Below are 16,401 nucleotides of genomic sequence, written 5' to 3'. Positions count from 1 at the left end.
TCCTTGATCTCTAGCTGTAGAGATTTGTTTTTTTAATAATACTTGTCTTTTTTTTTCATAGCTGATGTGACTGATTCAGATTGGATTATTTCATTTGACCCAAACTGGAGCTGTGGTTCGAAGAGCCAACCAATCTGTGGGCAGCCTTTTTTTTCTTTAATAGCAGACTAATTGGCAGACCAATTAATCTGCTCATCTGTGGAGAGAAAATTTATAGCGATAAGTAGTTCTATTTCCAGAAGTCATTCTCTAAAGTAACATTACAGTGGCCTTGTTTACTTCATGCCCTGCAACACGATCCAGTGCTTCAACAGTAGCACAGGTCAATTAGTGGACAAATTAAGCAATTATTAGCCACTAACAAGGGTGACTGGCATCATTACCCTTCCTGTTTACCAGCAAACTGTTATTTTAATACAAAGATCAACAAATAAATTAGGGCATCTGTTGTATTGCCATGTCTGCCTTGAAGTAAATTATATTAAATGGGCTTTGGTTGCTGCCAAATTCTTAACCCCGGCCTAATGAGATACACTGATATGTCTCTTGCTGATTATAGAAGCTGTAAAATTTAGTTTGTATTGATTTATTAACAAGAGGACCAAGTTCTCTGGGATGGTATTTTTTAATAGTCTGATATCTGTCTTTTTTACTTTAAATGTTATCGATCCGGAGACCATCAGGTTCCTGTGAAAGACAAAAGTATATGCTAATTGTATTGATTATTTGGATGCTTACAATATTTTTATGGTGAAGTTCATATACATAGATGTACATCTTTACCTGATGCTTCTTTTGTGCTCTTTGGAACTGCCTTTGTTTCCATGTTAGGCTTCTGTGAGTCAATTTTTTTTATATCTTGCTTTTTCTATCATGGGGTAAGACTTGCCAGATTTAAGTAATAGTCTTCTAAATAAGAAAATAAAGTCAGTCTCTTTCAAATGGGTACTGTGAATGCAGTACCTCCTAACAGACTGAGGGCATGTTGGGAGATACTGGGTCTCTTTTGCCACCCAGCTGCTGAGAGTCCAAGGTCAGTTCTCTTCCCTTTTGTCTGGTGTGCCTGGTGCAACAGTGTATTGTGAAGAGCGAACACTCAATCTGTATTGGCTGTTTCTTTTACTTGGAGAACTTTTGCACATGTTTATACAGAGCCTTTCATGTTACAGCATGTTCTTGGTTAGGGAATAATATTTCCCTGTGCAAGGCTGAAAACTGCAGCTTCTAGTTACCGAGATGCCTTTGCCAAGCTCTGAGTGTGGCTGCAGCAGTGACTGAAGGAAAGTGAGTAGCATCCAGACAAGCCTGGTTAAAGCCAGAGCAAAACTCCATGACATTGGGCTCTCGTGTTGCCTCCTGAATGAAGAGCAATCATATTGTTCCCGAGGCTTTTGTGGTCCCCCTGTTCTGTGTGAAGAGCTGTTGCATGTACCCACTTGGTGCACCACCACATCTCCTGGTATCCATATGCCATCAAAGTCTATGGTGAAGTGACGATCATATTTTTTCAAATTAAATGAGCCACCAGTGCAACATTTATACAACTTCTATTGTGGCTTCTGTGATAGCTCACGTGTGACCTGGGAGGAGCATGTTCTGGACATACTGATTTCTGGGAAATGAACTCTTTCGTGTCGTTTAGAAAACATGAACTGCTGTAGGGTTTTGAATCTAGTTGCAAGCTCTTTAAAGCTAAAACCAGCATAGTGTCTCCAGAAGCCATGACCTAAGCTCGGGGTTGTATTCCTTTAAGTAGTTTTGAGCCCTCCAGGTGTGCTTACTGTGGATTACGTTTTAGACGCTGCCAGAGAACAGTCAGAGCAGCAGTTTAACATAGCTAAGCCTTTCATGTTTGCATACAGGCAACCTGGTTATTTGGGGTCCAGCTGTGTCCCTGTCATTTCTTCTTGTTCTTGCTGTTGTGTAATGAACAAAAGAGACAACACCAGCCAAAAAGCAGAATGATGTTCAGTTTCCTTCGTTGGGAGGAGGTAACTGCAGCATTTCCTGAGCAATATAATTATGTATATGCTAATTTACCTCAGAAATTCAGGTTTAGTCTCTTTTCAAGTGGAAGACCTGGTTACAGAAAGGGACTTTCTCCTCTTCAGGATTAATCACTAATAGATGGAAAAATTGCTGATGTTTAGAGTCAGTTATACATCAATCATCTTAGACATTTCACAAACCTCTTTTTTCCCCTTATGCCTCACTAAATTAGAATTCATTCCAACAACGGCACAGGTTCAGATTTGTTAATATTTGAAACACAAAGTGGGCCTTAGGAAATAGGCCATGAAGGAGCAGTCCAGAATGTGAGATTTTGATCCAGTTTTTATTGTATGTTTTAGTCAAGATACAAGCAAGTGTGTTTAACCTGGCGTGTACCTGGGTTTTAGTTTGTATGTTTGTAGAAGTATTGATTGCATCAAAAAAATCAGGTCTATAGTCAACTTTCTGAAGTGAGCTAGTCAGCCATGCCATCTCTTCTGTGCTGAATTACTGCTTGTTATATCTACTCCCTAGGGCTTTGCCCTGTCCAGCACTAAACGTTTCTGATGACGGGGTTCCACTCTTCCCCTGGAGAGACAATTCCACAGTCTAATAGAGATTGCCATTAGTGAAATTTTACTGATGATCAGCCTTAATTTCCCTTTGCTTAATTTTATCCAGTTACTAGAGCATAGTGATTGATTTATTCTGGGGAAATTCAGTAAATGGTTCCTGCTTCACAGGATGGACCTCACAATAAATAGCAAATTGTCATGACCTATCTGTGGGTGTCCTGAGATTACACAGGAACTCAGTTTATCCAGACATTCATTCCCTGGAAGCTATTTCTGTCAGTACCAACTCAATGGGAGAATAAGCAATGAATCCAACAGCCTGCCTCCGGCCCCAGCCTGGGAGCATGGGGATGTTCAGTTGCTCCTGAGCACTGGGCCCAGAGGCAGAAGCTCCCGTGGGGTCTGGTGCTGACGGTGCCCTGCGGAAGGTCTTTTAGGATCTGTTTCCCCAGTCACTTGCCTTGGTTCCAGGTTATGGGAGCTGCCTTGATGAAGCGGAGTTACTCCTGTGTTTAATGGGTGTAAAGCAAGTGAAGAATCTGACCTTATCAATGCCAGTCTAACAATCCCCCAGTTTCCCCTGTGCCTGGTATAGAGTTTATGTAACTCTCCCAGAAATAGTGCAACATTTTATACCTCTTTACACATTCAGATGACCTGATCCCTGTGTTCATATATCAAGGGTAGGTCTAGATGCATGGTCAAAAAAAATTTTGAGGTCCATCAGTTCAACAAATCGCCACTAATGAACTGACTGTGAGCCCACAAATGTGCTGGCTATGTGAGGTGCTACGTTTAAAGTAGTAATTTTTACATCACCATTTCACCACTTACAAGGACAAAAGTTTTGTTATTGTGGCTCAACTGGTGAGCAGTAACTTGTCCCTCCGTGGAAGCTTGGCTGTGTCTGATAATGTGGCTGTACTGTACTTGTGTTATAAGGAGGGACTAAAGTTATTTATCCTTAAGGTTTTTATTTCTGGAGTATTTTAGAATGTGAAAAGGGCTACATTATTCTAAGTGGTTAGTTCTGTTGGAAGAAGGAGCATTGCCAGGAACAAAGAGGAATGATCATTTTAATCGTTTGTGTGAATTTTCAGATAGATACCTGGAAACTGTTGATGCTGTAAACCTCCCTCTTCAAACTCATATTTTCTTTTTCACAGGTATAATTGATTTCCTTGTGAGCCAGCATCCTATTGCAAAAGTACTGAGAGACCACCTGGTATTCAAGATTGCACCTATGCTCAATCCTGATGGGGTATACCTAGGAAATTACAGGTATGGTGTAGAGTATCAATCTGCATGTTGTTATATCTACCTTATGTACCCTGTCCCGTTTTGTCACTGTATGGCTAGTTTCATTTAATTTCTCTTAAACTGGAGGTTTTCATGTGATTGTAACCTTTCTGAAGTTCTTGTCGAAGAAGGGGACTCAATGGCAAATTTACTTGCTTCAGGAGGTAGGGGGAAACTCTCCAAGACAGCAGGATATTTGCTCTGCAACCCACCTGTAGATATGGAGCTAAAGTCAGCTTAGAGTTAGACCTTAGCTGTGTTTTATGAATGCATTCATTATGCTGCTCATCAGCCTCTATGTAAATGTGTCAGTCAATCACAGTTTCCTTCAACTACCCAGATCATCTATTATAAAGTCACAGATTTCAAACTATTATTGTACTGTAATAGATAGTGATACATGGAAGGGAATAATCATCCACCCTATGCTAATTTTGCTTCCTTTTGAGTATTTGAATTACTGCTTTACCTCCTCCGCTGTTCAGAATGTATTCAGATAATCTTTTGTTTTCCCTAAAATTGTTTGCTCTTAATGTGTTTATTTACAAAATAGATGTGCTGCTGGAGGTGATAATGAAAAGCAGTTGATTAGTTGATGATTTGTTTGTGGGGGCAATTACATCTACCACATATTTCTCAGGGGCTTCTTCAGAGAACTCTAATATACTGTATGTGGTTTTGCTTACAGTGCAAGACTAAACACAGTACACTGTAGCCAGGCTACTTTGAGCTTTGATCTAATTAGGTGTTGCATTGCTAAGCAGAATAAAAGTGGATTATTGTGTGGAAGGGGAGACCACTGAGGAAGAAGTTAGAAGATGCAGTTTGGTGTAGCTGGCTCTGTTCTTTGTTTTGATATGTGCTTCTTAGCCCTCCTGTGTTTTGCTTCTTACTCAACTGAAGTAGTAGAGAATTACCTGGGTAATTTCACATTGTTTATGTACATGTTTTATATGTGAAACTTCCAAGGATACATGGTCTCCCTCCAGCTACACTGATACTCCCTCAACTCAAGTAATCCAATAGCAGAGCAATATCGCTGTAGTGGCATCTCGAATTTATCATAAATTCTATGTCAGCTTACAGGAATAAAGCCCTTAAATAGATGTACCATCTCACGCTACGTTACTGTGGTGCAGGTGCCTTGCACTGAGGAAACTCCAGTTGCAATTAAGTAGCTTTCTTTTCATACCATAAATTCTCCTGCCCTGTAGGTTTTTCTCCTGTATTGTTATTTATACCTTTTCAGAGGCATGTAGCTTTAGACACGTATATGGCTCATAACCTGAAAAGCCATCTGGGAACCCAAGTATTATAAAAAGGCATGTGAATTCATTTGGAATTGCTGATGATATGCTATTGTTTCAGCCTTTCATGAGATGCAGAAATTTCAACCCTCCTGAACTAAAAGGACTTTTAATGAGGTAGTTGGAAAAGCATTTGATTTTCTTGCAATTCTTCACTTTGTTTACAAAAAGCCTAATGTAACTAATAACTTAAAAACAGGATAATAAGCAAAATGCTACCTATTATCTTGAGAAGAATATTAAAAAGCCTAGTAATGTGCCGGCATTGTAGTTAACTAGTGCTGAGTGAATAATTTACAGGAAACGCTTTATTTCCTGCTCATACAAAATCCACAAGCACATCACAATTTACTTGCCTGAATTTGCTGGATGATTTAAAAAAAAAAAATATCTCTAAGGATCAATTGCTAGTATTTCAAATTTTAGCTCCATGGCTTCTATGTGATTGGCTAGATAAGACTGTTTCATCTCTTTTGGTCTTTTTTTGGATTAGCACATAAATAGGACTTTCAGATTTCCTCAGTGCAGCACGGTATAACACAGGTGTATCAGCTGGGGACAATCCTCCTTGTTTTGCAAGCAAGGTTTGTGGTGCCATAGGCAGCGAGAGCAGCTTTAGTCATTTGAACTTCTACTTCCTGTTATCTCCCTCTTTCTCAAAGCAGCAGCTACTGACTGTTTCTTTGGTTCATTGAAGGTGCACATTCAGAGCTATGCAAGCTAAGATAATGAAATGGGTAATTAAACCTCATGCTTGAGTTTGTAAATTGATCTCCCGCCAGTGTGAGAGAGTTTCTTTTACCCCACCAGCACACAGCTTTGTACAGTTGGCAAAGTGTACTGTTGGATGCACTTGGCTGTCCTCTGAAATCCCAAGCGTAGTGAGCACCATTAAAAGCCTGAGTGTGTCAGCAGTTCTTGTAGAAGTGATGGGATGTGCTAGTTCTTGTGTTCTCTGGACGGAAACTAATCACTCATTTACACAGGACAGTATGGTAACAGTTGGCTGGTGGGATTTTCTTCTTTGTGCCTTTTGGAGATGGAGGACTCTTGTGGATGGCGCGGGTCCTGTGCTCTTCTCTGAAATCTGTTTTCCTTTGAGTGCTTGTGAACTGAGGTCTAGGAGTTTAAGCTAAAAATGCAACAATAATACCAATAATTGTCTATTATCTATAAATTGCGGCTTGTTCTCAAGAGAACAGACCAAATGGGTTGTGATTATACAGAGACTTTCTTGTGGTGAAATGTTCATAACCAGCAACAAGGGAGTTTAATATCACAGCTATAAAGCACAAGTGCTCAAGGCACAGGAACATCTGTGAGGAAGGCTCTTTATATGTTGCACATACATTGAGGTGGGTCTAAAAGAAATGGTCATGGAAATGAATGTCAATTTTCTGTATAACAGGATGTATGGAAACAGGGTGCTAAACTTTACTGATGTATTCAAGTATATGCAAGTGTTTGAGAAGTGTGTTTGTGGACACATACAGTTGGGAATGAAAAGACAGCATGCCTTATGAGGCTAAAAGGCTGGTTAAGTCTCCTCTCTAATTTAGAATGTTTGGGAAGTCTACACAATTTGGGGAAAAAAAATAGAAGTTGTGATTTGGTTGTAATTTTAGAGCATAAATCTTCTAATAGAAAATGAACTAGTATGGATCTCTTTATATCTATTGCTTATTTAAGTGAACCAAGAGAGCTGGTGAAATTACCTCTACTAGACTTCATTTGCAGTGAAATTTCTGACTGTTTAGAAATCAGAACATTTAATTTTTGCTTTCATCCATCTTTTTTCTCTAAAACGAGTGAAGAAATGGAAATTCATGGGGAAACTACGCCACAATAGATCAGAGCTGGCTGGAGTTGTCTGAAATGTTAGACGCAGAGAAGCAGAGCCCTCAGAGTGAAAATTCACCTGCAAGCCAAAGTGCTGAATGCCTAATTGGGATTGCTTCTGCTTGCAGCACTAGCTGTTGTTTGCTGGTTTGCTAGTACCATACCCTTCTGTGAATATAACTACTGCACTACACTCTTTCTTCAGTGAAAAAAGCTCCACAGTCCTTTTCTTGCCACACTCTACCCAGCTCTTTCTAACATACAGAATAATGATTGGGACCTGCTGTTTATTATGTCCAAGGATGTAGGGTCTCTCCCCAAAGAGGAAGACAGGCTTGATCTCTTACTTGAAGTTCTTTAAAGCCTGGTATTGCTGTACTTCTAAGTGTAACTGGCTTTACAGACAACGGGTAAAAAAAAGTTATGCTACATGGGCTAGTTAATTAAATTGCATAGGAGTAAGCCGTAGGTTGTCCTAGCTGAAACAGTGGCTCTTTAGCATGATTGGCCCTCTGTTCTGGCTCATAATTTGTCCTCAGCTCTCATCCAAATTGAAAGACTCTTTTTGATGGGGATGGGGCATGACTTGAATTTTTTTTTTTTGCTTCACAAAAGAACATGGCAAAAAATAAGTATATTTGTGAATTTCTCCATTCCTCTCTGATGGATTAAACTGTGAAACAGTTTTAGGAAGTAAAGGAAAACTACTGCCACAAAGAGAGATTTCTTGACTTTTCTCTCAGCTTGTGCTATAGCATTATCATCTTCTGAATCTATTACCGTCCCCAGGGAGGTGGGGTTAGGCTAAGAAAAAAACATGTTCTTGATTTAAAAGTCGTGCATCCCCAGGCTTGGCCTGAACTTTCCTTTATCGAGAGCTTGTTCTTAAGCTGGCATTCTGCAGCTGAATGCTGAAATGTGTCCCTGCAGGCGAGATGACTGTACCACACAGTCTTAGATTAGTTCCAATTTGTCAGCCTCACCTTCCGGAGATGAAACCCCATACTGGCACCGAAAGGGATGTGTTTCTTAGTCTGGGCAGCTCTCCACTGAGGCATCACAGAAATGCCATGATGAGGCACTTGAAATATCCTGACTTCTCTGAAGGCTTTGTTGCATGACCCACGAAGGCCCAACCTTGGCATTTGTGTTGCCTTTGATTGGTAAGCTGTGACAGTGTCACCCTTCTGTAAATTAAAGCCACTAATTAGCTGAAATGTTCTGGTCTGTCATCACTAGAATATCTTTCTAGCTTGATTGTAGGGTCTTCAAGAGTTTGTGTAGATGGGAGAAAGAGGGCACACACCAATTCTAATCCTTCCTTCTTTCAGTGGGAAGTACGACGTTTTAGAAGTCAACACAATCTTTACTTGTTTGCTTGTGTGAGGGGTTAGCAAAACAATTTGCTGGATGGAAAGGAGGCCAGTCCTACCAAAGATGGAAAGCCAAATTCACTGTAAATGATGGCAGAGTTGAGTCCATATGGCACTGAGAGCTGTTTGGGGATGAAATGTTTTGGACAAGTTGTATATTTTTTGCCCCAAAAATATAGTTTCATGTGTACTTCAAACTGATTGTGGAAGTGAGCTGAATTTTGCAATTTTTTTCCACGTGAAGAAAAAAAAAGGGGAAAAAAAAGGGGAAAAAAAAGAGGGAAAGGCTAGAGAAACACTTTAAATGATTAATTTCAGCATTTTATATGGACAGTTGTTGTTTGCTACTGGCACGATCTGTTTAAGAACTGGCCTCTTTTTCTTAAGGTCAGTTTTAAAGAGTCTGAAACATAAAGAGAAAATTTGCCTTCAGATCAAATGAAACAGTTCAAATTGGTCCTAAATAAGTTTCTGTGGACTTTATTTCTGTAACTAGCAGTCCAAATTCAACATTCCTGTTCACATGTGAGATGAAGGTTCAACAGTAAAAGTATAAGTGAATTTTATCCAAAATGTCTTAGCTTTAAATTAGAACTGTATGTTGTGACATCGTGGTGGCTGATTTTGGTCTTTGGTTATAACATTTTGGGGGTATATACTTATACCCACATACAAACTTACCTGTATGTTCACAGTGGCTGCACACACTATGTCGTTCTTACTGTCACTTGTCTAATTGGGAAACATGGTTACTCATGTGCATCCTGTCATTTGCATAAAATCTCTCGATTATTTTTTTCACCTATTTTTCTGGTGGGAAGGTTTTTCTTAGCTTCATTTCATGCATGTGAAACGCATGCATTGCCTTGAATTGAAAAACAGAGTATCCATCTCAGATGACAAGATGAAGCTCTCGATGGAGTTTATTTTTCCTAATTAGGTGTTTGTCATTGTGTATTCTATATAACAACGTATAAGTAAACAATCATGGACCTTTTGAATAAATTTATTGGTTTTATTTATGTTACTGGGCATAAAAAATCTATAATTACCAGGTACAGCCGCAATATAACTGGTATTTAATGACAATTACTTTTTGTTACCATAGAAATGAGTCCAAAGTAGTTACCTATAATTTCTCATTCCCAAACCTCACACATGTTGTATTGCAGTATTACCATAGTAATTGCCTATTAGTCATCATAAAATAAGCAGTTACCCAGAAGATATCAGGATAGTGTGAAATTTCTCATCTCCTTCAAAACTTGCAGCACATGCCGCTTCTCGTCTTCCTTCAGTGGGATTTTGTTGCAGTGACAGAAATATTGGATGTACATTAACCCAAGGGATGAAAGGATGCGATTGAGAGAGAATTATACTTTTCCTGACTTGGTGCTTTTTTTAGAGTATGTTTCATCCCCTGAAAATAGAGCACTATTTCTTATTGAAAAACAGGGAATTTTCAGTCCCATGAAATGGAGATTTGTTCCTTGCCATTAATTTCCTATGGTGTTTTTTCAATTCCGTTGTGACAAAAATCAGAGGCTATATGTCTTGAAGATTCTGTGAGAACAGCCATGCTGTCAGACCTCACAAGCCTAGTGTCCACCAACGCTGCAGCGGATGGTGCCAAGGGAAAGGTAAGAGCAAAAGATGCTCAGTGTGCTTTCCCACAGGTACTTTCTCAGTTTTCCATGATTCTCCTTTCAGACGTTTCCTGAGCTGACGGGATTTCTGCCTAGTTAAAGTGCAGTGGGTTCATCTTCCTCGTACTTCTCTGGTTTGTCCTCAGCCAGTAAATGCTAGCACTTTGTCTCCTCTGGTCCAAGGCCATTCAGCTCCTGCCCTGGTGCAGTAAAGGCTGCATTCTTCAGGCTGCTGTGAGCCTCATGGACTTCTCAGTGGCCCTTCTTGCACCTTGTTTGTCTTCTTAATTTAGATTCAAGGCAATGAGGCTCTTCCTGCCCCCACCTAGATCACATTTAATGTCAGCCATTCCCTTTTATTACTTTCTTCCACGTGGATGTGGGAGGGGATAAGGCATGGCAGAAGGCTTTTTGTCCCCCAGCTCCTGCTGAGCATTGAGGACGGTTCACAAATTTTCTGTGCCACTCTTTCTCCTGTGTGCACTTACATGTTTTGCAGAGCTTATGCAACGTGCTGGGCTGGGGTCCTGGAAAGCAAAGTCTGGGGTGGATCCTTAGCTGTGATACAAGTGTGCAGTGGTCAGCAGCAATAGGAAAGAGTAGGGAGTCAAGCAAGCAGCAAAGGTTTTATCTGGCTTGTACTTCCATCTGGCTTACAGCATTGCTGTTTCTTTCCTGCTTGGAAGTTTTCTTTCCATTGTGTTTTTTATTGCTCGTAATACTGTGATCATGGAACAGTTACGGTGGTTCCTGTTTTGCTCACTATTAGTTAAAAAAGCTTCCATGGGTTTTAAAAAATAAAATAAATAAATAAGAAATTTGTCATCCTTTATCTTAAAACAAATACCAGGCTTGCAAAAGCATTCCTATCTACTGTCATTGAAAATGCTCTTTATATTGATGTGGTAACTGCTCATTTAAACCATATTACAGCTCCTGAGTATTTTTCAGTTGCTATTGATGTGACAAATTCTCTTGCACAGAGGACTGCACCAATCAATAGAGTCAGTATATGTGCTTTAACAACAAAGCCACATGCCTTGGGGTTCCAGTTGAATCTGAACCTTTTAGTAGCATTAAATAAAGCTATATTTATTTTGCTTTTGGTACAACGAAAAAAAAAATCTAAACCCAACCTAATTTAATACAACTTGTTGCAAGAGCTTGAAGGCAGTATTATGGGACCATTTTCACATGTGATGAATACGTAACTAGTGTTGGAGCTGCTATTTTGTTGTTGTAAGTGAACCCTTCTCTTTTAGTTAGATTGATCTGGGACTAGACAGTAGCCTTTTATTTTTAGATGAGCGGGGAGAGAAGTCATAACGAGAAATATTGAAATCATAGCTTTTTTATATCTGCCATTATTCCACTGAGAATGAGACGTGTTCTTAAAGAGACAGGGCTATTTATTTTCCATTTAAATAGGACCATTTGCGATTATTACCTTTGAGCTGTTATGCAGAGAATAAGCACCCAACTTGTGAATCCCAGCCAAGTGAATCGAAGTTTTGTACCTGAGTAACGCTTGTGTGTGTTGCTGTAGGGCCCTATTCTTGACCTTCACTGACTTAATTTTTGCATATTTTTCTCTTCTAGGATGTATTTGTAATTAACAGGGATCAATTTAGTTCAAATGTGTGTTTCTTCCCCCACCCTCCAGAATAGCAGATCTTAAATCTGAATAATCTTATTTAGATTTTTGCTTTACTTTCAGTTAAGTAAATATATTGGGCTTCCTTCTTTTTTCCTCTCACCTAGCTTGTATCTCTGGTGATTTGAGTTCTTGCTCACAGTTAAAAAAAAAAAAAAAAAAAAAAAAAAAAGAAATCAAAATCTCCAATGTGTTTTGTTTTGTTTTTTAATTTTTCACATGACTTGCAGTTAACTTCAGCTTATTTGCTATAGGTCTTTGCTTTGTTTTCCCCATCTGCAGTTGAGGAATATCTAAGATTATATCTCATAACCAAGATTAGCTGTGCAGCTATATTTATTAGTTTATGTGAAAAAACATGGTGTGTTCCTTTGCTTTGAGGCACTATGTAGGTACCAAGCAATATTGGTTAGAAAAATGTGATCTTTAAATATACCCATGCAATGAGAGCAGTGCTTTATTGTTAGTTTTGCAAGTGAGAGAAGGGAGAAACATGTTGAGTTGGTCTCTGCCTAACGTTATAATGAGCTGAGCTCTACCTCTTCAACAGCGGTTGCCAGGCCACAATCCATGGCATTTAAGAGCTGATAGAGAAGACTGGAGGGCTGCTCCGAAAAGGCTATTTGCCAGACTCAGAAAGCTATTGCTGTGACACAACCCAGGAAGTATGCGGTGTATTTGCAAGTGCTATCTGCTGGTATGGTTTTCTGAGCTATTTTCAAAGACAGGTGCAAGACATGCCTGTAACTTTTTTTATTATTATTATTGGCAGTCTGCAGGCAGCTGCCTATACATGGCATGGCATTAGCTTCTAACAGGCGTTGCACCTAGCTGCAGTTGCAGCAGAGACCCTCCAGCAGTTGCCAGCAGGACTCTGACTCACAGCAACAGCAGTGGACAGGATAGATGTCCGGGGGGTACTTATCCCAGCAGGAGAGGTTGTGTAGTGTGGAAAGTGCTCGCATAACTGCTATCAGTGGGGACAGTCCAGCTTCTAATTCCCAAGGCTTAGTCTCCTCCCTTCTCTCCATTGAAATTAATGATAACACTGCTTTGCTGAAGATCCAGTTCAGGGAAGTGCTCAGCAGTGTCTTCTGCAGGGACAAGCTGTGACTCAGGAATGTGTGTGATTTTTCTGTGGGCTATCTTCCCCTTACCTCGCCCTTTTAGTTTTCCCTCCTTAACACAAATTACTGGCCCAAATAAAAGGTATTGTTCCGTGCAGAAATCAAGAGCAGCCAAAGCTTGGCATGAATGCTGTTGCCTTTGTCTGCGTCGTATGGGTCCTGCCAGCAGCATCACTGAGTTGTTGTGGATTCATCTGGAGCAGATCCCAGAACCTGGAGTGTTGATGAGGCTGAGCTCAGCTCCAGCCCTGCCGTACGCTCCCGTCCTGGGATGTAAGGGCTGCGTGAAGCCTTGCCAACACCCAGGCTGTACATGGGGATTCAAGCTGTCCTTGTGCCATCAGGGTTGTTGAGCGAAGTTGTGCCTTAACTGGAATCCTCCATCCTTCCCTCACTTTGTGAGACACTTTGGAAGAGATTTCTGTCCTGGCTTCTGTCTAGTATGAAGCAACTCGACTGTGCTCTTCTGACTCTTGAGAAGATCCTAGATGCTTCTGTTGGTCCAGAAACACAACCAGGCTGCTTTGTATTTTAGCTTTACTGGGGTATATTTGAGTGCCTGTTCACGCCAACAGGGTTTGTCTTTGCAACAATTAAGTGGAAAAATGTAAACTATAAATCAAGGGAAGAAATATTTTATTTTACTGTAGAAATGACCAATTTGAGGTCAAATTTTGCATTGATGAAATCACTTGCTAGTCCTTTTAGGGGAACAGATTAAAGAGGGAGAATGAGAAAGGTATTTTGTCTTCTATCCATGAGCACAGAAATGTCCAGCATGTGCTTAGTCTGTATCCCCATTTTGGATTGTTTCACCCCAAGTAGTACCTTAGAATCTTTTTCATCATGGCTAACATTTCAACTCCCCTCCATTTCCGCCTTATTTAAGCAATGACTGCTTACCTACATATACAGATCTTCCTGCCACCTGTCAGGGAAGGCAGCTAAGAGAAAAGCTTTCTGGACAGAGATCCTGGGGTTTTCTGAAGTTGCACCCATTTACAGATAACCAGCAGCCAGTGATCACTCCTGTTGCCTGTGCAAGAGTGCTCTTGCTTCTGGTCCATTTGCATGACGTTATGCAATCAGAAGGTTCAGTACTCGCCTTCAGTTTATGGTGGAAGGATTTATTACATATCAATGTAGACATCTTGTACTCCTGTTCCAAATCAGGCTGTGTGGGTGGGGAGAGGGAAACCCCATCCAAGTTATTAGGAAAACAAAGGCAGCCTAAGGGAATGTTTGTATAGGTTGTTTTTTGTTGTTTTCTTTTCCTCCATGACAGCTGTTCTTTCTTTTTTTTCTTTTTTTTTTCTTTTTATTTTTTCTTTTTAAATTGCAGCACTTAAAATGATGGCAGCTTGCTGTGTAATTTATAATATTAGTCCTAAGGGCAGTGTCATGTAACAGGAAAACAATCCTGAGACAAATCTAAATAATAAACACCCATTATCTAAAACAATATTGTATTAATAACATTTGTATTAACATACATATTGTATTAACAGCATTAAATAATCTGATGATGTGCATCACTTCCGATGTGTGTAAAGGCAGGTGCCTGCCTGAAGTTCCCACTCACATGTCTCGGTCAGCATGTTGGCTGTTGGACCCCCTAATTTTTGTGACACAGAAGAACCTTGTTTTCACCCTTCCCAGGTGATGCACCCTCTGTTCTGTTTGCAGATGATACCATTTTGCTCGGGTTAATTCTCATAGGTGAATTCTCTCCAAAAAAACATGGCTAAGTGTTGAGTCTTAGGAGTTCACAAGCCCTTGAAAAATAGTCTTGGTGCTTATCTAAAAATTTAGGTTGCATCTGTAAAAGAAACTTTTTATTTAGCTACTAGTACACAAGTCTTTTCTGCTGAAGTAGAGAGAGATTGGAGACTGCTGTTTCACAACTATTTTAAGCTAAGGAAAGTGTGTGCTGGCACCCAAAGGGGCAGTTCAGTTCTCTTTTCCCTCCTGGCCATGCATCCCTGTCACCTCCTTTGTGCCAGGACTGGTGCTTGTGTGGCAGTGCTACGAGCCAGAAAAGGACTGATCCTGCAGAAAACCAGCCTGACAAAGCAGTTCTCAGCTGGCTCCCTGTGCAGGCAGGAAAATGGGACAATGACAGGAGGGAGAAATGAGCAGGGATAGAGCCATTTTTAGTGGCATATTGGGTGTAATGGGCTTAAAGCAATTTTGAAGCTGGAGCCTGAGATCTAGGTGGTAGTAGCGCAGCTACTGAGGCCCTGGAGATGGAGGACAGGGGTGACTGCTGATTTCCTGGGTGGTTTTTGGAGTGTTCAAGAGCAATCTTGCGTTTATGATCTGTTTCTTAGGGCTATTGTTTACTAGTAGGTGCAAATGGTTATTTTTACTGCTTGGTAACAAGCTGGGTGGCTGAACGTGCCTATATGGCTCTGGAGAACTGGGGCTTTATGGTGTCAGGGGCTGGAGACGAGCTGTTTCCATGCAACTGTTATGTCCTGTGACATGTGGTGAAAAACCGCCCATGAAATCCATTTCTCTCCCCACCCCTTTTAAATACAGCAGCCAACGTGAGTGTGCTGACACGGCAGAGGGAGCAATTAATCTCATAGCAGATTACCTCTTCCCTGCAGCCCCTGGCGCCAGGCAGAGAGGGGATGTCAGGATAGCCCGGGAGGAGGCAGATGTGACAGCTGATTGACAGCTGATGGCTTTGCCTGGTTGGTGCCTGGGAGCTGGAGGAAGAATGCTCTGCTGACATGGAGGGGTTGGGGTCAGGAAAGGGATGGATGTGACATTTCTGGGCGCAGCTGGAACCATAAAAGCAGTAGCCATCTCTGCCAGTGTGAGTGGGACAGGTATTCTGCCTCTTCTCACCCTTCCAGGCTGGAAAGGATGTGTATTAATAGAAGGATTCGCAACTTAACGTGCAGCTACTTGGTGTTAACCCAGGTCCCCAGGGAAGAGAAGAGCTTATTTCAGGTTGCGCAGATCATAAACCTGCTGTCTTGTGTGGCGCGTGTGCTCTGAATACTAATGCTCTCCTTTCTTTTTCTTTACTGACACAGCCATTGAGCTGATGAATTGTATAGATTATACAATGATAATGGATGGGGAAGGGGAATTTCATCTGTCTCTTTAACCAAAGTATGAACAGTAAATCCTGCCTGTTTGTAGAGAACAGCTGGATTTCTAATAACACTGGAATGCTGTCTGGGGGGGGGGGGGGGGACTTAGCTGCCCCCTCCCTTTCATCACTGCCATTCAGACATCCAAGTGCTTGCAAAAGGACGGAGCTTCCCAACACCCTGAAGCTAACGTAGCACTGATCCCGGGAGCCTGCCAGCTCTGTTGGTTCTAGGAAAAGCCTGAACTTCTCCATGGTGTCTCTGTGTGATGCCCGTGGGAAGAAAGGGAGACAGAGGCCTTGCATTTGATTCTCCAAGTAACAGCTGGGTGAGGGAATGGGTTTTCCATGTAAACATGACTGGTCGCTAGTTGTGGAGTGGGCTGAGCTGTGACCTGACTTTGTAAGGCAGTGAGTAAGCTACATTAAAGAATGGTTTATGATAACGTTGTGTTCATCTTTGGGAATCTCAAGAACTTCAAG

General features: G+C 41.0%; 1 protein-coding gene across 3 annotated transcripts in view; it reads left to right on the top strand.

Annotated features, from left to right (window-relative positions):
* The window catches only part of LOC310903394 (BEN domain-containing protein 5), a 932,737-nt gene that overhangs the window by 732,618 nt on the left and 183,718 nt on the right, over positions 1 to 16,401 (top strand). For all 3 annotated transcript variants that reach the window (XM_083846602.1, XM_083846600.1, XM_083846601.1), the window contains one exon: positions 3,734 to 3,848. In XM_083846602.1, the coding sequence (XP_083702728.1) occupies positions 3,734 to 3,848 (115 nt within the window). The remainder of the gene's footprint in view (positions 1 to 3,733; positions 3,849 to 16,401) is intronic.

This window comes from Anser anser (assembly GCF_964211835.1).
Source record: "Anser anser genome assembly, chromosome: 8".
NCBI classification, from domain to species: domain Eukaryota; kingdom Metazoa; phylum Chordata; class Aves; order Anseriformes; family Anatidae; genus Anser; species Anser anser.
The sequence above is the reverse complement of the archived record's forward strand: the minus strand, read 5'-3'. Positions and strand labels throughout refer to the sequence as shown.